The sequence below is a fragment of the Saccopteryx bilineata genome, chromosome X (genome assembly GCF_036850765.1).
Source record: "Saccopteryx bilineata isolate mSacBil1 chromosome X, mSacBil1_pri_phased_curated, whole genome shotgun sequence".
Lineage (NCBI taxonomy): Eukaryota > Metazoa > Chordata > Mammalia > Chiroptera > Emballonuridae > Saccopteryx > Saccopteryx bilineata.
Window position 1 is genome coordinate 75,770,800 of NC_089502.1, and position 15,816 is coordinate 75,786,615.

At 43.5% G+C, this 15,816-nt stretch overlaps 1 protein-coding gene across 1 annotated transcript; it reads left to right on the forward strand.

Moving 5' to 3' along the window:
* Positions 1-516: 516 nt before the first annotated feature.
* On the forward strand, positions 517-1,401 carry OTUD6A (OTU deubiquitinase 6A). The gene has a single exon (XM_066250297.1). The coding sequence runs from the start codon at positions 517-519 to the stop codon at positions 1,399-1,401; it is 885 nt and encodes a 294-aa protein (XP_066106394.1).
* Positions 1,402-15,816: the final 14,415 nt, after the last annotated feature.

Consider the following 15,816-nt stretch of genomic DNA (forward strand, 5'->3'; position numbering starts at 1 on the left):
AGAATTGCTAGACACAAGGCACAAAAGCGGACTCGCTGGACATAATTGGCAAAGGCCGAATAGCTACACATAAGGTGCAAAAGCGGAATTGCTGGACATAATCGGCAAAGGCTGAATCGCTACACATAAGGTGCAAAAGCAGAATCGCTGGACATAATCGGCAAAGGTGGATTAGGCACATAACGGCCTAAGGCATGATCTCACAGGGCGAGATTTGAATCCTGCTGACCCGGAAATAGATGTTGCTACTACGGGGGCCCTTGGGGGTGTGTTTAAGGCCTCCCAACAGCCAATCGTAGTGTCAGGCGTGGCCACGGGGAGACAGTGGCCAATGGTAGAGAAGACTATTAATTAGGGGAGGGCGACCAGAGCCTGAAATCCTCGAGAGTGCGGTGGCTCGGGGCGGTTGAGGATCTAACTGTCGGGTTGGACGGTTGGTCTGAGCCGTAGCGGGTAACTGCGCCACCAGCGACTGCGGCACCAGCGAACCGTGGTTCTCTCTGGCCTTGAAACGCCATGGAGGAGCTGCAGCGCGAGCATCAGCGGGTGGAACGCCGCCAGCAGCGCGAGAAAAAAGAGCTTGAGGACCGCATCCAGGTCATGAAGAGCTCGGTCCCCAAGGGCGACAAGAAGAAAAAAAAGCAAATGCTCCTTGACGTGGCCCGCCTGGAGGCCGAGATGGAGCAGAGGCACCAGCAGGAGCTGGAGAAGTTCGAGGAGGTTTTACCTAAGAGTGCCTGGCAACGAAGCTTCGAGGCCATCTCCAAAGGGCTGGCTAAGATGAATCTGGAGAACCAGCCTCCTCCTCACCTCTCGAAGATCCAGAAGAGGCGCGAAAGGAGGGCGGCGCTCGAGAGGGAGCGCCAGAAGGCCGCCGACGCCGAGACGCGGTACCTGGCCAGCTACCGCCGCGAGGAGGAGGAGAAGCTCGCCGCCATCCTCGAGCCCAGAAACCTGGAGATGAGGCATGTACCGCCCGACAGCCACTGCCTGTACCGCGCCATCCAAGACCAGCTGGCATCCTCCGTGACCCTGGAGAGCCTGCGGAGACGCACCGCCAGGTACCTGCGGCAGCACGTCGAGGAGTTCCTGCCGTTCTTCAGCGACCCTGAAACCAGCGACGCCCACAGCCGCGACGACTTCCTGCGCTACTGCGACGACATCATGCCCAACGCGTCTTGGGGAGGCCAGATGGAGCTGAGGGCCCTGTCGCACGTCCTGCAGAGCCCCATCGAGGTGATCCAGACGGAGTTGCCTGTCCTCGTCGTCGGGGAGGAGTATGGCAGCAAGCCGCTGACCCTGGTCTACGTCCGCTACGCCTCCAGCTTCGGTGACCACTACAACTCTGTGAAGCCGCTGGAAGCCGGAGCCGTCGGGGGAGCCACTGCGCGGTTCTTCTAGGCCGTTGTCGTGCCGCCACCGCCGGGTCTCCTCAGTAAGCTGTACGTTTACCTTTGGCTTTCTCTGGGGTTCCTGTGTTTGTTTTATTCAAGATTTAACAACCCCCCCACCCTGCTTTCCTATCTAGCCATTCTTCCTCCTCTCTTTCCTTCGTTGCTTCGTTCACGGGGTGGGGGTGGGGAGTCAGTTTGAAAAGTTCCAACCATATCTTGTCTTTCAGGGTCTTCGTCTCCTGTCTCCTTTGCCGTTGAAATTTTACAAATAATTTCACGATGAAAACGGAAATTTGGTTTAATGTGGTAACTTGGAAAAACATCATTTTACTTCAGAATCTTCAGGCTGTCCATGAATATGTTGGATTACTTAGAAAAACTATTCCAAATGCTTTGTGAATGCTATTTGCCTATTTTTTTGGGGGGGGAAATGTATCATTGGCTGGTTTTGGTTTCTTTTGAATTAAGCTTGGCTGCTCAGGAGACAACAGTTTTTTAGTATTGGTATGAAGTGTGAAAGATCTGAACTTAGTAAATTTTATTAATTCTTAGAGATAGAAAAGTTTAAAAAGAATCTTAAGCGTATTCAAGTAGTTGATCCAATTTGTATATCTACAATTGCAATGAGGCAAAACTGTGAGTGAGATCTACTTTTGTTAATATTTGAGACTTGTTGATATTTTGCCAAAGGAATGTAAAAGCTTTTAATCACATGTTTTTGTACATGCCAAATGTTCTAGAATAAGAGCTATGGAATTTGTTTTAAAAATAAAAGCAGTTTAAAAAAATACTTGGTTCTCTATTTTTGTGTAGATGATTTAATTCATAAAGAGTTCATACCTCAGAATCTACGAATCCTGGAGGTTTAGGGAACAGGAGTGGGGGAGACAGAAAAAGTTTTTGGGAAGAGGAGTGAGTTTGGGGTCCTGGTGGTGGTCTGGTATGCAGTGTTTCCCAGGGAAGGATTTAGGGAGGAATTTTATCTTGAGGTCATCCTGAGTTGATGTTTTTCACTCCGTGGAAAACATCATGAAATGGTTTCACTTAAGGGTGTTCTAATTAGTGTGCATGAAAGAGTACTCCTATTTCCAAAAACCCTCCAGTCCTAGGCATTTCGGAAGGGAAAGAAGTGCCACCAGATTATTGGAGGAGGGGTTCCCAAAATACAAATCTGGAAATCCTGCCAGAGAAATCCTTGTGTAAATGTGTGTATCAGATAAGCTCAGGTAACCAGTTAGCTGGGACGAGGAGGTCCCCAAGAAAACCTGGCATTTGTGAAAGACCCTTTCCTGGGGAAGGAGGAATAAGCCAGGAAGGGAGGCATAATCCACAGAAGGGTGCTTGGCTGGGAAGGAGAATGAAAACTAAGGACAGGTCTGACCTGTGGCGGAGCAGTACATAAAGCGTCATTCTGGAATGCTGAGGTTGCTGGTTCAAAGCCCGGGGATTGCCTGGTCAAGGCACATATGGGAGTTGATGCTTCCAGCTCCTCGCCCCTTTTCCCTCTCTCTCTCCATCTCTCTCTCCCCCTCTAATGAATAAATATAGTCTTAAATTTTTTTAAATAATAAAAAATAAAAAACTGGGGACAGGGTCAGCCAAGGAGAATAAATAGGACATGACAGGGGAGGAGAAAAGGTTCGGGTGAAGAAGGAGCACAGGCTGGGGTGGGGGGATGGGTAGGAAACTAGGCACAAGTGGTGAAGAGAATCTGGCGAAAAGAGGGGACATGAATGGGGTAAGGGACATAAACGGGTGAAGGAGGCACAGGCTGCAGAAGGTCTGTGTGGTGCAGAAGGAGAAGGGAGCCTGGCTGGCACAAGGGAGATGTCTACAGGAAGGTCCTGCTGGGAAACGGGGCCTGGATGGGAATGGGGGTCTCAGGTGGGCAAATGGGGCCAGGCAGGGAAAGCATGCTTGTCTGTAGAATGGATTTGGCAGGGCAAGGAGGAATATCTTGAGGAAGAAGGAGCAGGCAGATAATGGGGACAAGACTAGTGGAGTGAACGAGGCCTAGTCGAGTGTAGGGGACAATGGATGAGAAAGGGGCCCTTCACTGTTAAAGGGGAAAACACCTGGGGAAAAGGACTTGGCCAGGGGAGGAGATGAGCAGGGAAAGTCAAGCTAAACTTGGAAGGACATCGGCTGGAGGAGGGGCCCGGACAGACTTGATAGGAAGGCACAAGCTGAAAGTTGGAGACTGGCTGGGATGGGGCCCTTAGGGGTGAAAACATCGTGGCAGGGGCAGCTGGCCTGAGTATGTAAGGGCTCTGGCAGGACAATGGGGTCTGAGAGGGAGGGCCAGGCTGAGAAAGAAATCGAGCAGTGACAGAGGTTTGAATGCCAAGAAAGGATGGCCTAGGCTGGTCACAGAATAATGGGCAGGTGAATGGACCTGGCCGGGATAGGGGGCCTGGCAGGTAGAGAGGTCCTGCTAAAGTGAGGGTCCTGCCTGGGAATGGGCATGTGCCCTGACAGATATCCTGGCTGGTGGGGAGGGGCTCAAGCTTGAGGAGAGAGACCTAGCTGAGGAGGGAAACAAGAAAGGCATGGGGGGAGGTCTTGCTGAGCGGGGAGGTTCTTGCTGAGGAGGGAGAGGGAGTGAGTTAGAAAAGGCTTGGCTGAGGAAGGAAGGCACACTGTGGTTGAAGAAAGGGGCTTTCTGGGAGAAGGAGGCCTGCCCAGGTAAAGCAACAAACTGAGGGAAAAGCTATGTGAGTCCTGCATGAAGAGCCCAGCAGGAGCACCCTCTGGCTGGGGAAGAGTTCCTAGCTGGACAAGGGGAAGTGGCTTAGCACGGGGCACAGAGTGACAGGGTCCTGGTGGGGAAAGACCACCTGTCTGGGAGGGGCCTGTACAAGTCATGGAGAGCTGAGAGGCAGGTGTTTGGCTGGGGAAGGAGGCAGCTAGCCCCTTGGGAAAGCAGTCCTGCTGAAATGGGGAAAGCCCGGGCACAAACCCCGGCTGTGGAAAAGAGGACCTTTCTGGGAAAGGCACCATGTGGGCAAGGAGACAGAGCTGCAAAGGGCCCTGGATGGAAGGGTAGCTTGGCTAAGGAGGTTGTCAGCAGGGTGTCAGGGAAGGGTCCTGGGGGGGAACGGGGCAAGCTGCAGTTGAGGCCTGCCTGGGGGGGGGGAAGGTGGTTGAGGCCTAACTGGGTGGGGGAGGAGGCGAGGGAAACAAGATGGTAAGGAGGCCCTGCTGAAGCACAGGGTGGAAACCGGCCAGATAAGCAGTTACAGGCCAGAGAGGTGGACACAGGCGAGTAAGATGACATTCAGAAAGGGGCCAATCTACAATAGGAAACCCACACGTGTCAATAATTATACTAAATGTAAACAGATTAAACTCACCAATAAAAAGGCACAGAGTAGCAGAATGGATTAAAAAAGAAAACCCAACTGTATACTGCCTACAAGAAACTCATCTAAGCAACAAGGATAAAAACAAATTCAAAGTGAAAGGCTGGAAAACAATATTCCAAGCAAATAACATCCAAAAAAAAGCAGGTGTAGCAATACTCATATCTGATAGCAAAAGTACTCAGAGACAAAAATGGTCATTTCATAATGATTAAGGGGACGCTGAATCAAGAAGACATAACAGAAGGTCAGAGAAATGGCACCGTAAGGAGCGATACTGATAAATCTCCCCCAAAATTCAACAAGATCTTCAACCAGAGACAGAAAAATCTATCCTTGGAGCCTCCAGAAGTTCCAAACTAAATGCAAAGGTATGATTGAGCGAAAAATTGACTAAATATATAATCAACCCCAAAGGAAATAAGGAGGAAGAAACACTCTGCCTTCCTCACTAACCTACATAAGGGCTGGTTCACTGGGAACTAAGAGTATAGGAACTAAGGCAGGCATAGGGTGTGAATAGAACAAGACTGGCACAAACGTCCGAACCAGGCTGTGGCATGGACATCCAAGCCGAGGAAAATCTGTGCTTGTGGCAACCCAGTCAACACAAGCTAACGCTCGTGCCAAATCCAGACAAAGGAAGGCACTTGGGACAGCCATCCGCCCCGATCTCCTGGTTGGCGAGCGCAGATAGTAGGCGAGAGATTCCTCCTAGAGCCCCGGGAGTGGACGCCTGTGTTACCAGACAGAGGGGCAGTGTCAGAGGCCTTTGTGTGGGCCGAAAGCAGAATCCAAGGGTTATCCCTGTGCCCTGAAAAAGCGGCACACGGGGAGGGAGCGGGAGCGTCATTCCCTATGCTCAAACTTTTCCATGCGGGTGGAGCGTCCACCGGGAGGGAGAGGATGCTGGCTGGATATCCTGGTCAGCAGCAGATAGTGGGTGAGAGATTCCCCTGGGAGTGGGCGCCCGTGTTCCCTGACAGAGGAGCAGAGTCAGAGGTCTTTGTGTGTGCTGAAACCCCGCCTGATTATACTAGCGACTCTGACTGATTGAGCCTTACCCAGAGCCCTGTGCTAAGTGGGAATAGAGTGGGGATTTTCCAGCTCTTTGAGCCTCTTACTCTCTAGGCAGAGGCAGCAGCAACCCCATAGCTGGATCATCAGGCTACTAATTCAGGAAAGAAAGACTAGGAGAGAGGCTCCGGGAATACAGACTCTCTCATTGGTGGAGCCTGCAAATGCTAATGAGCCTCGACTGCCAACGAGACTGAAGCCCAATATATGACATCACCATAGAGCAGGGGTCCCCAAACTACAGCCCGCGGGCTGCATGCGGCCCCCTGAGGCCATTTATCTGGCCCCCGCCGCACTTCTGGAAGAGGCACTTTTCATTGGTGGTCAGTGAGAGGAGCATAGTTCCCATTGAAATACTGGTCAGGTTGTTGATTTAAATTTCCTTGTTCTTCATTTTAAATATTATATTCGTTCCCGTTTTGTTTTTTTTACTTTAAAATAAGATATGTGCAGTGTGCATAAGGATTTGTTCATAGTTTTTTTTTATAGTATAGCCCTCTAACGGTCTGAGAGACAGTGAACTGGCCCCCTGTGTAAAAAGTTTGGTGACCCCTGCCATAGAGACTTTCAACTACAAACCTCTACCTAAGTATGCCACAGGAGCAGAACGCGGATACAGAGTCATTGACCAGGAAGAGGGAGAGAAAAGAAAAAGCAAGAAGATAACCTCTCAAAATCAAGAATAATCCACAGACTTTATAACCTATCCCATTTTATTATATATTTGTTCGTTTGTTTCTCTTATCTTCTTGTCTTGATTATTTTCTTCCTCTTCCAATTTGGTCATTTAATTCTCTGCTGATCTTACTCTCTCCTTTCCTTGAACTACACTACCCATAAGTGTTACACCTCCTATTATCTTTTCTTTCTTCTTCCTTTCTCTCTATGATCTCTAAAACCCTTAACTCTCTCTCTCCTTTTATTCTTTTTTCTTCTTTTTGTGTTTTCCTCTTTCCTTTTTTTTCCCCCTCTATATTAGTTTCTTCTTTTCTCCTTTACTTTTCCTCTCATTCAATCCTCAATCACAAACAAATTACTTTATCTGGGACTCAAATTTTTCTTTGTGGCACTTTGGGGGGGGGGTTATTTTGCTTTTTTAACTCATTAGCGTGCTCCCAACCCTGGCTTTCCATTTTGTCTAGTTCTTCTCCACTAAATACAATAGTAATTTTTTTAATTTTCCCCCTTTTCCCCTCTTATTCCTCTCATCATATCTCTTAGTCAACCATCACCTAAAAGCAAATCATTTTATTCTTGACCCAAATTTTTTCCTTTTTAGCATTTTGTGGGTCCATACCCCCTTTTTTGCCCCTTTATCACCTCTCCCCAACTCAGGCCCTCCATTATAGGTAGCTTTTGTTCTATTTAGCACAATATAATTCACAGCTTACCATAAGATTTTCTCAAGAAGAAGGTGAGAGGAGAGGAGAGGAAACAAAAGGGGGGAATAATATTTTTTTTATTTATTCTTTTTTTATTTTTATTTTTTAAACTTTTTATTCTTTATTAATTCTCATTAATACTATCAACAAAACCACCCTCAGATGCCATTAAGGAAAAAGAAATCGAATATCATGGATACAAAAGACAGAGAGGTAGCACAGATAGATGAGGAAAAATCTATGGAGAAAAAATTTAATATATTGGAAACCTTGGAGGTAAATGACAGAGAATTTAAAATAGAAATCCTAAAAATACTCAGAGATATACAAGAAAACACAGAAAGGCAATTTAGTGAGCTCACAAAACAACTCAATGAACACAAAGAATATATTACCAAGGAAATTGAAACTATAAAAACAAATCAAACAGAGATGAAAAACTCAATTCATAAGATGAAAAATGAGGTAACAAGCTTAGCTAATAGAACAGGCCAGATAGAAGGTAGGATTAGTGAAATAGAAGACAAGCAACTTGAGGCACAACAGAGAGAAGAAGAAAGAGACTCAAAAATTAAAAAAGAAATGAGAAAGCCCTACAGGAATTGTCTGACTCCATCAAAAAGAATAACATAAGAATAATATGTATATCAGAGGGAGAAGAGAGAGAAAATGGAATGGAGAACACATTCAAACAAATAATAGATGAGAACTTCCCAAGCCTGTGGAAAGAACGAAAGCCTCAAATTCAAGAAGCAAACAGAACTCTGAGTTTTCTTAACCCCAACAAACTTACTCCAAGGCACATCATAATGAAATTGGCACAAGCCAACGGCAAAGAAAAAACTCTCAAGGCAGCCAGGGAAGAGAAGAATACAACATATAAAGGAAGGCCTATTAGATTATCATCAGATTTCTCAATAGAAATTCTACAAGCTAGAAGAGAGTGGACCCCAATATTTAAAGTCCTAAAAGATAGAAACTTTCAGCCACAAATATTAACCCATCAAAGCTATCCTTCAAATATGAAGGAGAAATAAAAACATTCACAGATACAGAAAAGATGAGGGAATTTATCATCAGAAAATCCCCACTCCAGGAATTACTAAAGGGGGTTTTCTTTTTTTTTCTTTTTTTTATTATAATTTTATTTTTTTAATGGGGTGGCATCAATAAATCAGGATACATATATTCAAAGATAACATGTCCAGGTTATCTTGTCGTTCAATTATGTTGCACACCCATCACCCAAAGTCAGATTGTCCTCTGTCACCTTCTATCTAGTTTTCTTTGTGCCCCTCCCCCTCTCCCTTTCCCTTTTCCTCTTCCCCCTCCCCCCTCCCCCTGTAACCACCACACTCTTATCAATGTCTCTTAGTCTCACTTTTATGTCCCACCAATGTATGGAATAATGCAGTTCCTGGTTTTTTCTGATTTACTTATTTCACTTCGTATAATGTTATCAAGATCCCACCATTTTGCTGTAAATGATCCGATGTCATCATTTTGTACGGCTGAGTAGTATTCCATAGTGTATATGTGCCACATCTTCTTTATCCAGTCATCTACTGATGGGCTTTTTGGTTGTTTTATGTCCTGGCCACTGTGAACAATGCTGCAATGAACATGGGGCTGCATGTGTCTTTATGTATCAATGTTTCTGAGTTTTGGGGGTATATACCCAGTAGAGGGATTGCTGGGTCATAAGGTAGTTCTATTTTCAGTTTTTTGAGGAACCACCATACTTTCTTCCATAATGGTTGTACTACTTTACATTCCCACCAACAGTGTATGAGGGTTCTAAAGGGGGGTTTCCAACCATATACAAAGAACAAAACAAAACAAAACCACAACTAAAAGCTCCACCAAGAACACAATAAAACCAAATTTAAACTCTGACAACAACAACAAAAAAGGGGTGGAGAGAATGGAGATTAACAGTATCAAAGGACTATTGAGTGCAAAAGTATTCACAAGATAGTGCACTACAATGAACAGGGTAGGAACCCTTTTCATTACTTAATGGTAACCACCATTGAAAAAACCACCACAGCCTGACCTGTGGTGGCGCAGTGGATAAAGTGTCGACCTGGAAAAGCTGAGGTCGCCAGTTCGAAACCCTGGGCTTGCCTGGTCAAGGCATATATAGGAGCTGATGCTTCCAGCTCAAACAAGACACAAAACTAACAGAAAGCAATGTATAAAATGGCAATAGGGAACTCACAAGTGTCAATAATTACACTAAATGTAAATGGATTAAACTCACCAATAAAAAGGGACAGAGTAGCAGAATGGATTAAAAAAGAAAATCCAACTGTATGCTGCCTACAAGAAACTCATCTAAGCAACAAGAATAAAAACAAATTCAAAGTGAAAGGCTGGAAAACAATACTCCAAGCAAATAACATCCAAAAAAAAAAGCAGGCATAGCAATACTCATATCTGATAATGCTGACTACAAGACAGCAAAAGTACTCAGGAACCAAAATGGTCATTTCATAATGATTAAGGGGACGCTGAATCAAGAAGACATAACAATTTTTAATATATATACACCAAACCAAGGAGCACCAAAATATATAAGACAGCTACTTATTGACCTTAAAACAAAAACTGACAAAAATACAATCATACTTGGAGACCTCAATACACCACTGATGGCTCTAGATCAGTCATCCAAACAGAGAATCAATAAAGATATATTGGCCTTAAACAAAACACTAGAGCACCTGGATATGATAGACATCTACAGGACATTTCATCCCAAAATGACAGAGTATACATTTTTCTCCAGTGTACATGGATCATTCTCAAGAATTGACCATATGTTGGGCCACAAAAACAACATCAGCAAATTCAGAAAAATTGAAGTTGTACCAAGCATATTTTCTGACCATAAAGCCTTGAAACTAGAATTCAACTGCAAAAAAGAGGAAAAAAAAACCCACAAAAATGTGGAAACTAAACAACATACTTTTAAAAAATGAATGGGTCAAAGAAGAAATAAGCGCAGAGATCAAAAGATATATACAGACAAATGAAAATGACAATACGACATATCAGAATCTATGGGATGCAGCAAATGCAGTGATGAGAGGGAAGTTCATGTCACTTCAGGCCTATATGAACAAACAAGAGAGAGCCCAATTGAACCACTTAACTTCACACCTTAAGGAACTGAATAAAGAAGAACAAAGACAACCCAAAACCAGCCGAAGAAAGGAAATAATAAAAATGAGAGCAGATAAAGAAGATGTGGCACATATACACCATGGTATAATATTCAGCCATAAGAAATGATGACATCGGATCATTTACAACAAAATGGTGGGATCTTGATAGCATTATACGGAGTGAAATAAGTATATCAGAAAAAAAAACAAGAACTGCAGGATTCCATACATTGGTGGGACATAAAAACGAGACTAAGAGACATGGACAAGAGTGTGGTGGTTACGGGGTGCGGGCACAAAGAAAACTAGATAGAAGGTGACGGAGGACAATCTGACTTTGCGTGATGGATATGCAACATAACTGAATGACAAGATAACCTGGACATGTTTTCTTTGAATATATGTACTCTGGTTTATTGATGTCAGCCCATTAAAATTAATAAAAATTTATTTATAAAAAAATGAGAGCAAAAATAAATGAAATAGAGAACAGAAAAACTATAGAAAAAATTAATAGAACAAGGAGCTGGTTCCTTGAAAAGATAAACAAAATTAACAAAACCTTGGCAAGAATTACCAAGGAAAAAGGAGAAAAAACTCATATAAATAAAATCCAAAATGAAAGAGGAGAAATCACCACAGACATCATAGATATACAAAGAATTATTGTAGAATACTATGAAAAACTTTATGCCACTAAATTCAACAATCTAGAAGAAATGGATAAATTCCTAGAACAATACAACCTTCCTAGACTGAGTCAAGAAGAAGCAGAAAGCCTAAACAGACCAATTAGTAGGGAAGAAATAGAAAAACTATTAAAAACCTTCCCAAAAATAAAAGTCCAGGCCCAGACGGTTATACTAGCGAATTCTATCAAACATTCAAAGAAGACTTGGTTCCTATTCTACTCAAAGTCTTCCAAAAAATTGAAGAAGAAGCAATACTTCTAAACACATTTTATGAGGCCAACATAACCCTCATACCGAAACTGGGCAAGGACACCACAGAAAAAGAAAACTACAGACCAATATCTCTAATGAATACAGATGCTAAAATACTAAACAAAATACTAGCAAATCGAATACAACAACATATTAAAAAAATAATACATCACGATCAAGTGGGATTCATCCCAGAATCTCAAGGATGGTTCAACATACATAAAACTGTTAACGTAATACACCATATCAACAAAACAAAAAACAAAAACCACATGATCTTATCAATAGATGCAGAAAAGGCATTCGATGAAATACAACACAATTTTATGTTTAAGACTCTCAATAAAATGGGTATAGAAGGAAAATATCTCAACATGATAAAGGCCATATATGATAAACCATCAGCTAACATCATATTAAATGGCACAAAACTGAAGGCTTTCCCCCTTAAATCAGGAACAAGACAGGGTTGTCCACTCTCTCCACTCTTATTTAATGTGGTGCTAGAGGTTCTAGCCAGAGCAATCAGACAAGACAAAGAAATAAAAGGCATCCATATCGGAAAAGAAGAAGTAAAGGTGTCACTTTTTGCGGATGATATGATCCTATACATCGAAAACACCAAAGAAGCTACAAAAAGACTACTAGAAACAATAAGCCAATACAGTAAGGTCGCAGGATACAAAATTAACATACAAAAGTCCACAGCCTTTCTATATACCAACAATGAAACATTTGAGAACGAACTCAAAAAAATAATCCCCTTCACGATTGCAACAAAAAAAATAAAATACCTAGGAATAAACATAACAAAAAATGTAAAGGACTTATATAATGAAAACTACAAAGCATTGTTAAGGGAAATCGAAAAAGATACAATGAAATGGAAGAATATTCCTTGTTCTTGGATAGGAAGAATAAATATAATCAAGATGGCCATATTACCCAAAGCAATATACAAATTTAATGCAATTCCTATCAAAATTCCAATGACATTTTTTAAAGAAATGGAACAAAAAATCATCAGATTTATATGGAACTATAAAAAAACCCGAATAGCCAAAGCAATCCTAAAGAAAAAGAATGGTACTGGGGGCATTACAATACCTGACTTCAAACTATATTATAGAGCCATGACAATCAAAACAGGATGGTATTGGCAGAAAAATAGACACTCAGACCAATGGAACAGAATAGAAAGTCCAGAAATAAAACCACATATATATAGTCAAATAATTTTTGATAAAGGGGCCAACAACACACAATGGAGAAAAGAAAGCCTCTTCAACAAATGGTGCTGGGAAAACTGAAAAGCCACATGCAAAAGAAGGAAACTCGACTACAGCTTGTCCCTGTGTACTAAAATTAATTCAAAATGGATCAAAGACCTAAATATAAGACCTGAAACAATAAAGTACATAGAAGAAGACATAGGTACTAAACTCACGGACCTTCGTTTTAAAGAGCATTTTATTAATTTGACTCCAAAGGCAAGGGAAGTGAAGGCAAAGATAAATGAATGGGACTACATCAGACTAAGAAGTTTTTGCTCAGCAAGAGAAACTGACAACAAAATAAACAGACAACCAACTAAATGGGAAATGATATTTTCAAACAACAGCTCAGATAAGGGCCTAATATCCAAAATATACAAAGAACTCATAAAACTCAACAACAAACAAACAAACAATCCAATAAAAAATGGGAAGAGGACATGAACAGACACTTCTCCCAGGAAGAAACACAAATGGCCAACAGATACATGAAAAGATGCTCATCTTCTTTAGCTATTAGAGAAATGCAAATCAAAACTGCAATGAGATACCACCTCACTCCTGTTAGATTAGCTATTATTAACAAGACAGGTAATAGCAAATGTTGGAGAGGCTGTGGAGAAAAAGGAACCCTTATTCACTGTTGGTGGGAATGTAAAGTAGTACAACCATTATGGAAGAAAGTATGGTGGTTCCTCAAAAAACTGAAAATAGAACTACCTTATGACCCAGCAATCCCTCTACTGGGTATATACCCCAAAAACTCAGAAACATTGATACGTAAAGACATATGCAGCCCCATGTTCATTGCAGCATTGTTCACAGTGGCAAGACATGGAAACAACCAAAAAGCCCTTAAATAGAAGACTGGATAAAGAAGATGTGGCACATATACACTATGGAATACTACTCAGCCATAAATGATGACATCGGATCATTTACAACAAAATGGTGGGATTTTGATAAGATTATACAGAGTGAAATAAGTAAATTAGAAAAAAAAAACAAGAACTGCATTATTCCATATGTAGGTGGGACATAAAAATGAGACTAAGAGACATTGATAAGAATGTGGTGGTTACGGGGGGGAAGGGGGAGGGGAAGGGGCACAAAGAAAACTAGATAGAAGGTGACAGAGGACAATCTGACTTTGGGTGATGGGTATGCAACATAATTGATCGACAAGATAACCTGGACATGTTTTCTTTGAACATATGTACCTTGATTTATTGATGTCACCCTAGTAAAATTAATAAGAAAAAGAAAGGGGCTAATCTAAAGAAGGGAGCAGGGGCTGAGAAAGAGGGTCTGCCTATAGGAATCGTCATTGACTAGGAAGGAAAAGTCAAGTTGGGCCAAGAAGCCTGGGCACAGTCTGGGAAGGGTTAACAAGCTGAGACGGGCCTGGGGAGGGTTGCTGCAGAAAGGGGTACTGTGGAATGCGGCTGGGCTGGGGAGGAGGCATAGGTGGGTATAAGGGAAGCTTGCTGAGCAGAGAATGGAACTGGCTTAGGCTGTGGAAGGGGACCTTCTGGAGAGGAAGGCATAAATGATTTAAAGAGGGCGTGGCTGGGTGCCCAGTACAGGCAGGTTCTGGTAGGACAAGAGTCATCTGCTGGGGCAGGCTGTGTGATGTGGGGAACAGAGACCACCTGGAAAAGGAGACCTGGCTCTAAGCACGGAGAGACTGAGAAGCAGGGTTAGGGAAGTGGACATGGCTGAGAAAGGCGGAATAAGCTGGTGACAAGGGCCAGGGACCTGGCTAGTACAATGTATAAACTGGTATAGGGTTAAAAAAAAGGATTCCTGGATGTTGAAAGGTGAAAAGCTAGGGAGTAGCATGTGGCTAGGGGAGGAAGTACTGGCCGGGGAAAGGGTCCTGGGGTGGTCTTCACAGAGAGGACGTAGATGGCTGATGGCCATAAGGCAGCTGCAGGTGAGGGGTGCGCTGACTGAGGGAGGGGCACAGGCCCTGACTGGGGCAGAAGGCACTGCCTGGATAACTGTGGGCCTTGCTGGGAGTGGGGGGCGTGGCTGGGGCTACTCAGGGCAAAAAGACCAAACAAAGACAGCAGAATCCTGTTTTACAGGCTTGTCCCTGAACACAAAAGAAATAGCTGTTCCAGTCTTGAGAACCCTTAAGATCTCACTGGGCCTGTCCCGGTTGCCTCCACGGGGTCTGCCTTCAGCTGCAAGGAGAGGGAAGAGTTAACCCAGGCTGGATTTGAACTGGGCCAGGAGCATTAACCAAGAGGGGCCTTTGCCGTGGGGTCTGGCAAGATCGGAGGGATTTGCAGTCTGTTCCATTTTGTACCAGTGACTGCAGTCACTGAGGATAATGACTATTTTCGGCAATTTCTTGTACAAAACCTATGAGGCACTGTTCCCAAACGGATCCAATTCCAGGAGCAACTTTCATTCATTTACTTATTATTTTTCATTTACTCATTACCCTGTCTTTTCCCTTTTTGCTATAGAAGCCAAAGGTACTTCTGTATGGGTTTTAAAACCAACTCCTCTGGCCCTGGCCAGTTGGCTCAGTGGGTAGAGCGTTGGCCCGGCATATGGACATCCTGGGTTCAATTCCGGTCACGGTACACAGAAGTGACCATCTGCTTCTCTTCCCTCCTTCTTTTTCTCTCTCTCTTCCTCTCTTGGCAGCCAGTGGCTCAATTGGTTCAAGTGTGGCCCCAGACACTGAGGACAGCTCAGTTGGTCCCAGCATGTCAGCATCAGGTACTAAAAATAGCTCAATACTCGAGTATCGGTCCCAGAAGGGTTCCCGGGTGGATATCTGTCAGGTTCACGTGGGAGTCTGCCTCACTATATCCCCTCCTCTCACGAAAGAAAGAAAGAAAGAAAGAAAGAAAGAAAGAAAGAAAGAAAGAAAGAAAGAAAGAAAGAAAGAAAGAAGGAGGAAGGGGAGAGGAGGGGAGGGGAGGGGAAGGGAGGGGAGGGGAGGGGAGGGGAGGGGAGGGGAGGGGAGAGGGAAGGGAAGGGAGGGAGAGGGAGGGGAGGGATGGAGGGAGGAAGAAAGAAAAGGAAAAAAAAAGAAAAGAAAACCAGCTCATCTACCCACTACTAGTTTTTTGACTTGGATAAGTCAGCTCATCTTTCTGGGCCTCATCTTTCTCATTGATAACATGGAGCAGTTCACCTGTCTTAGAGGTATCTCTTGGAATGTTAGATACATAAAATAAAAATACAAATAAA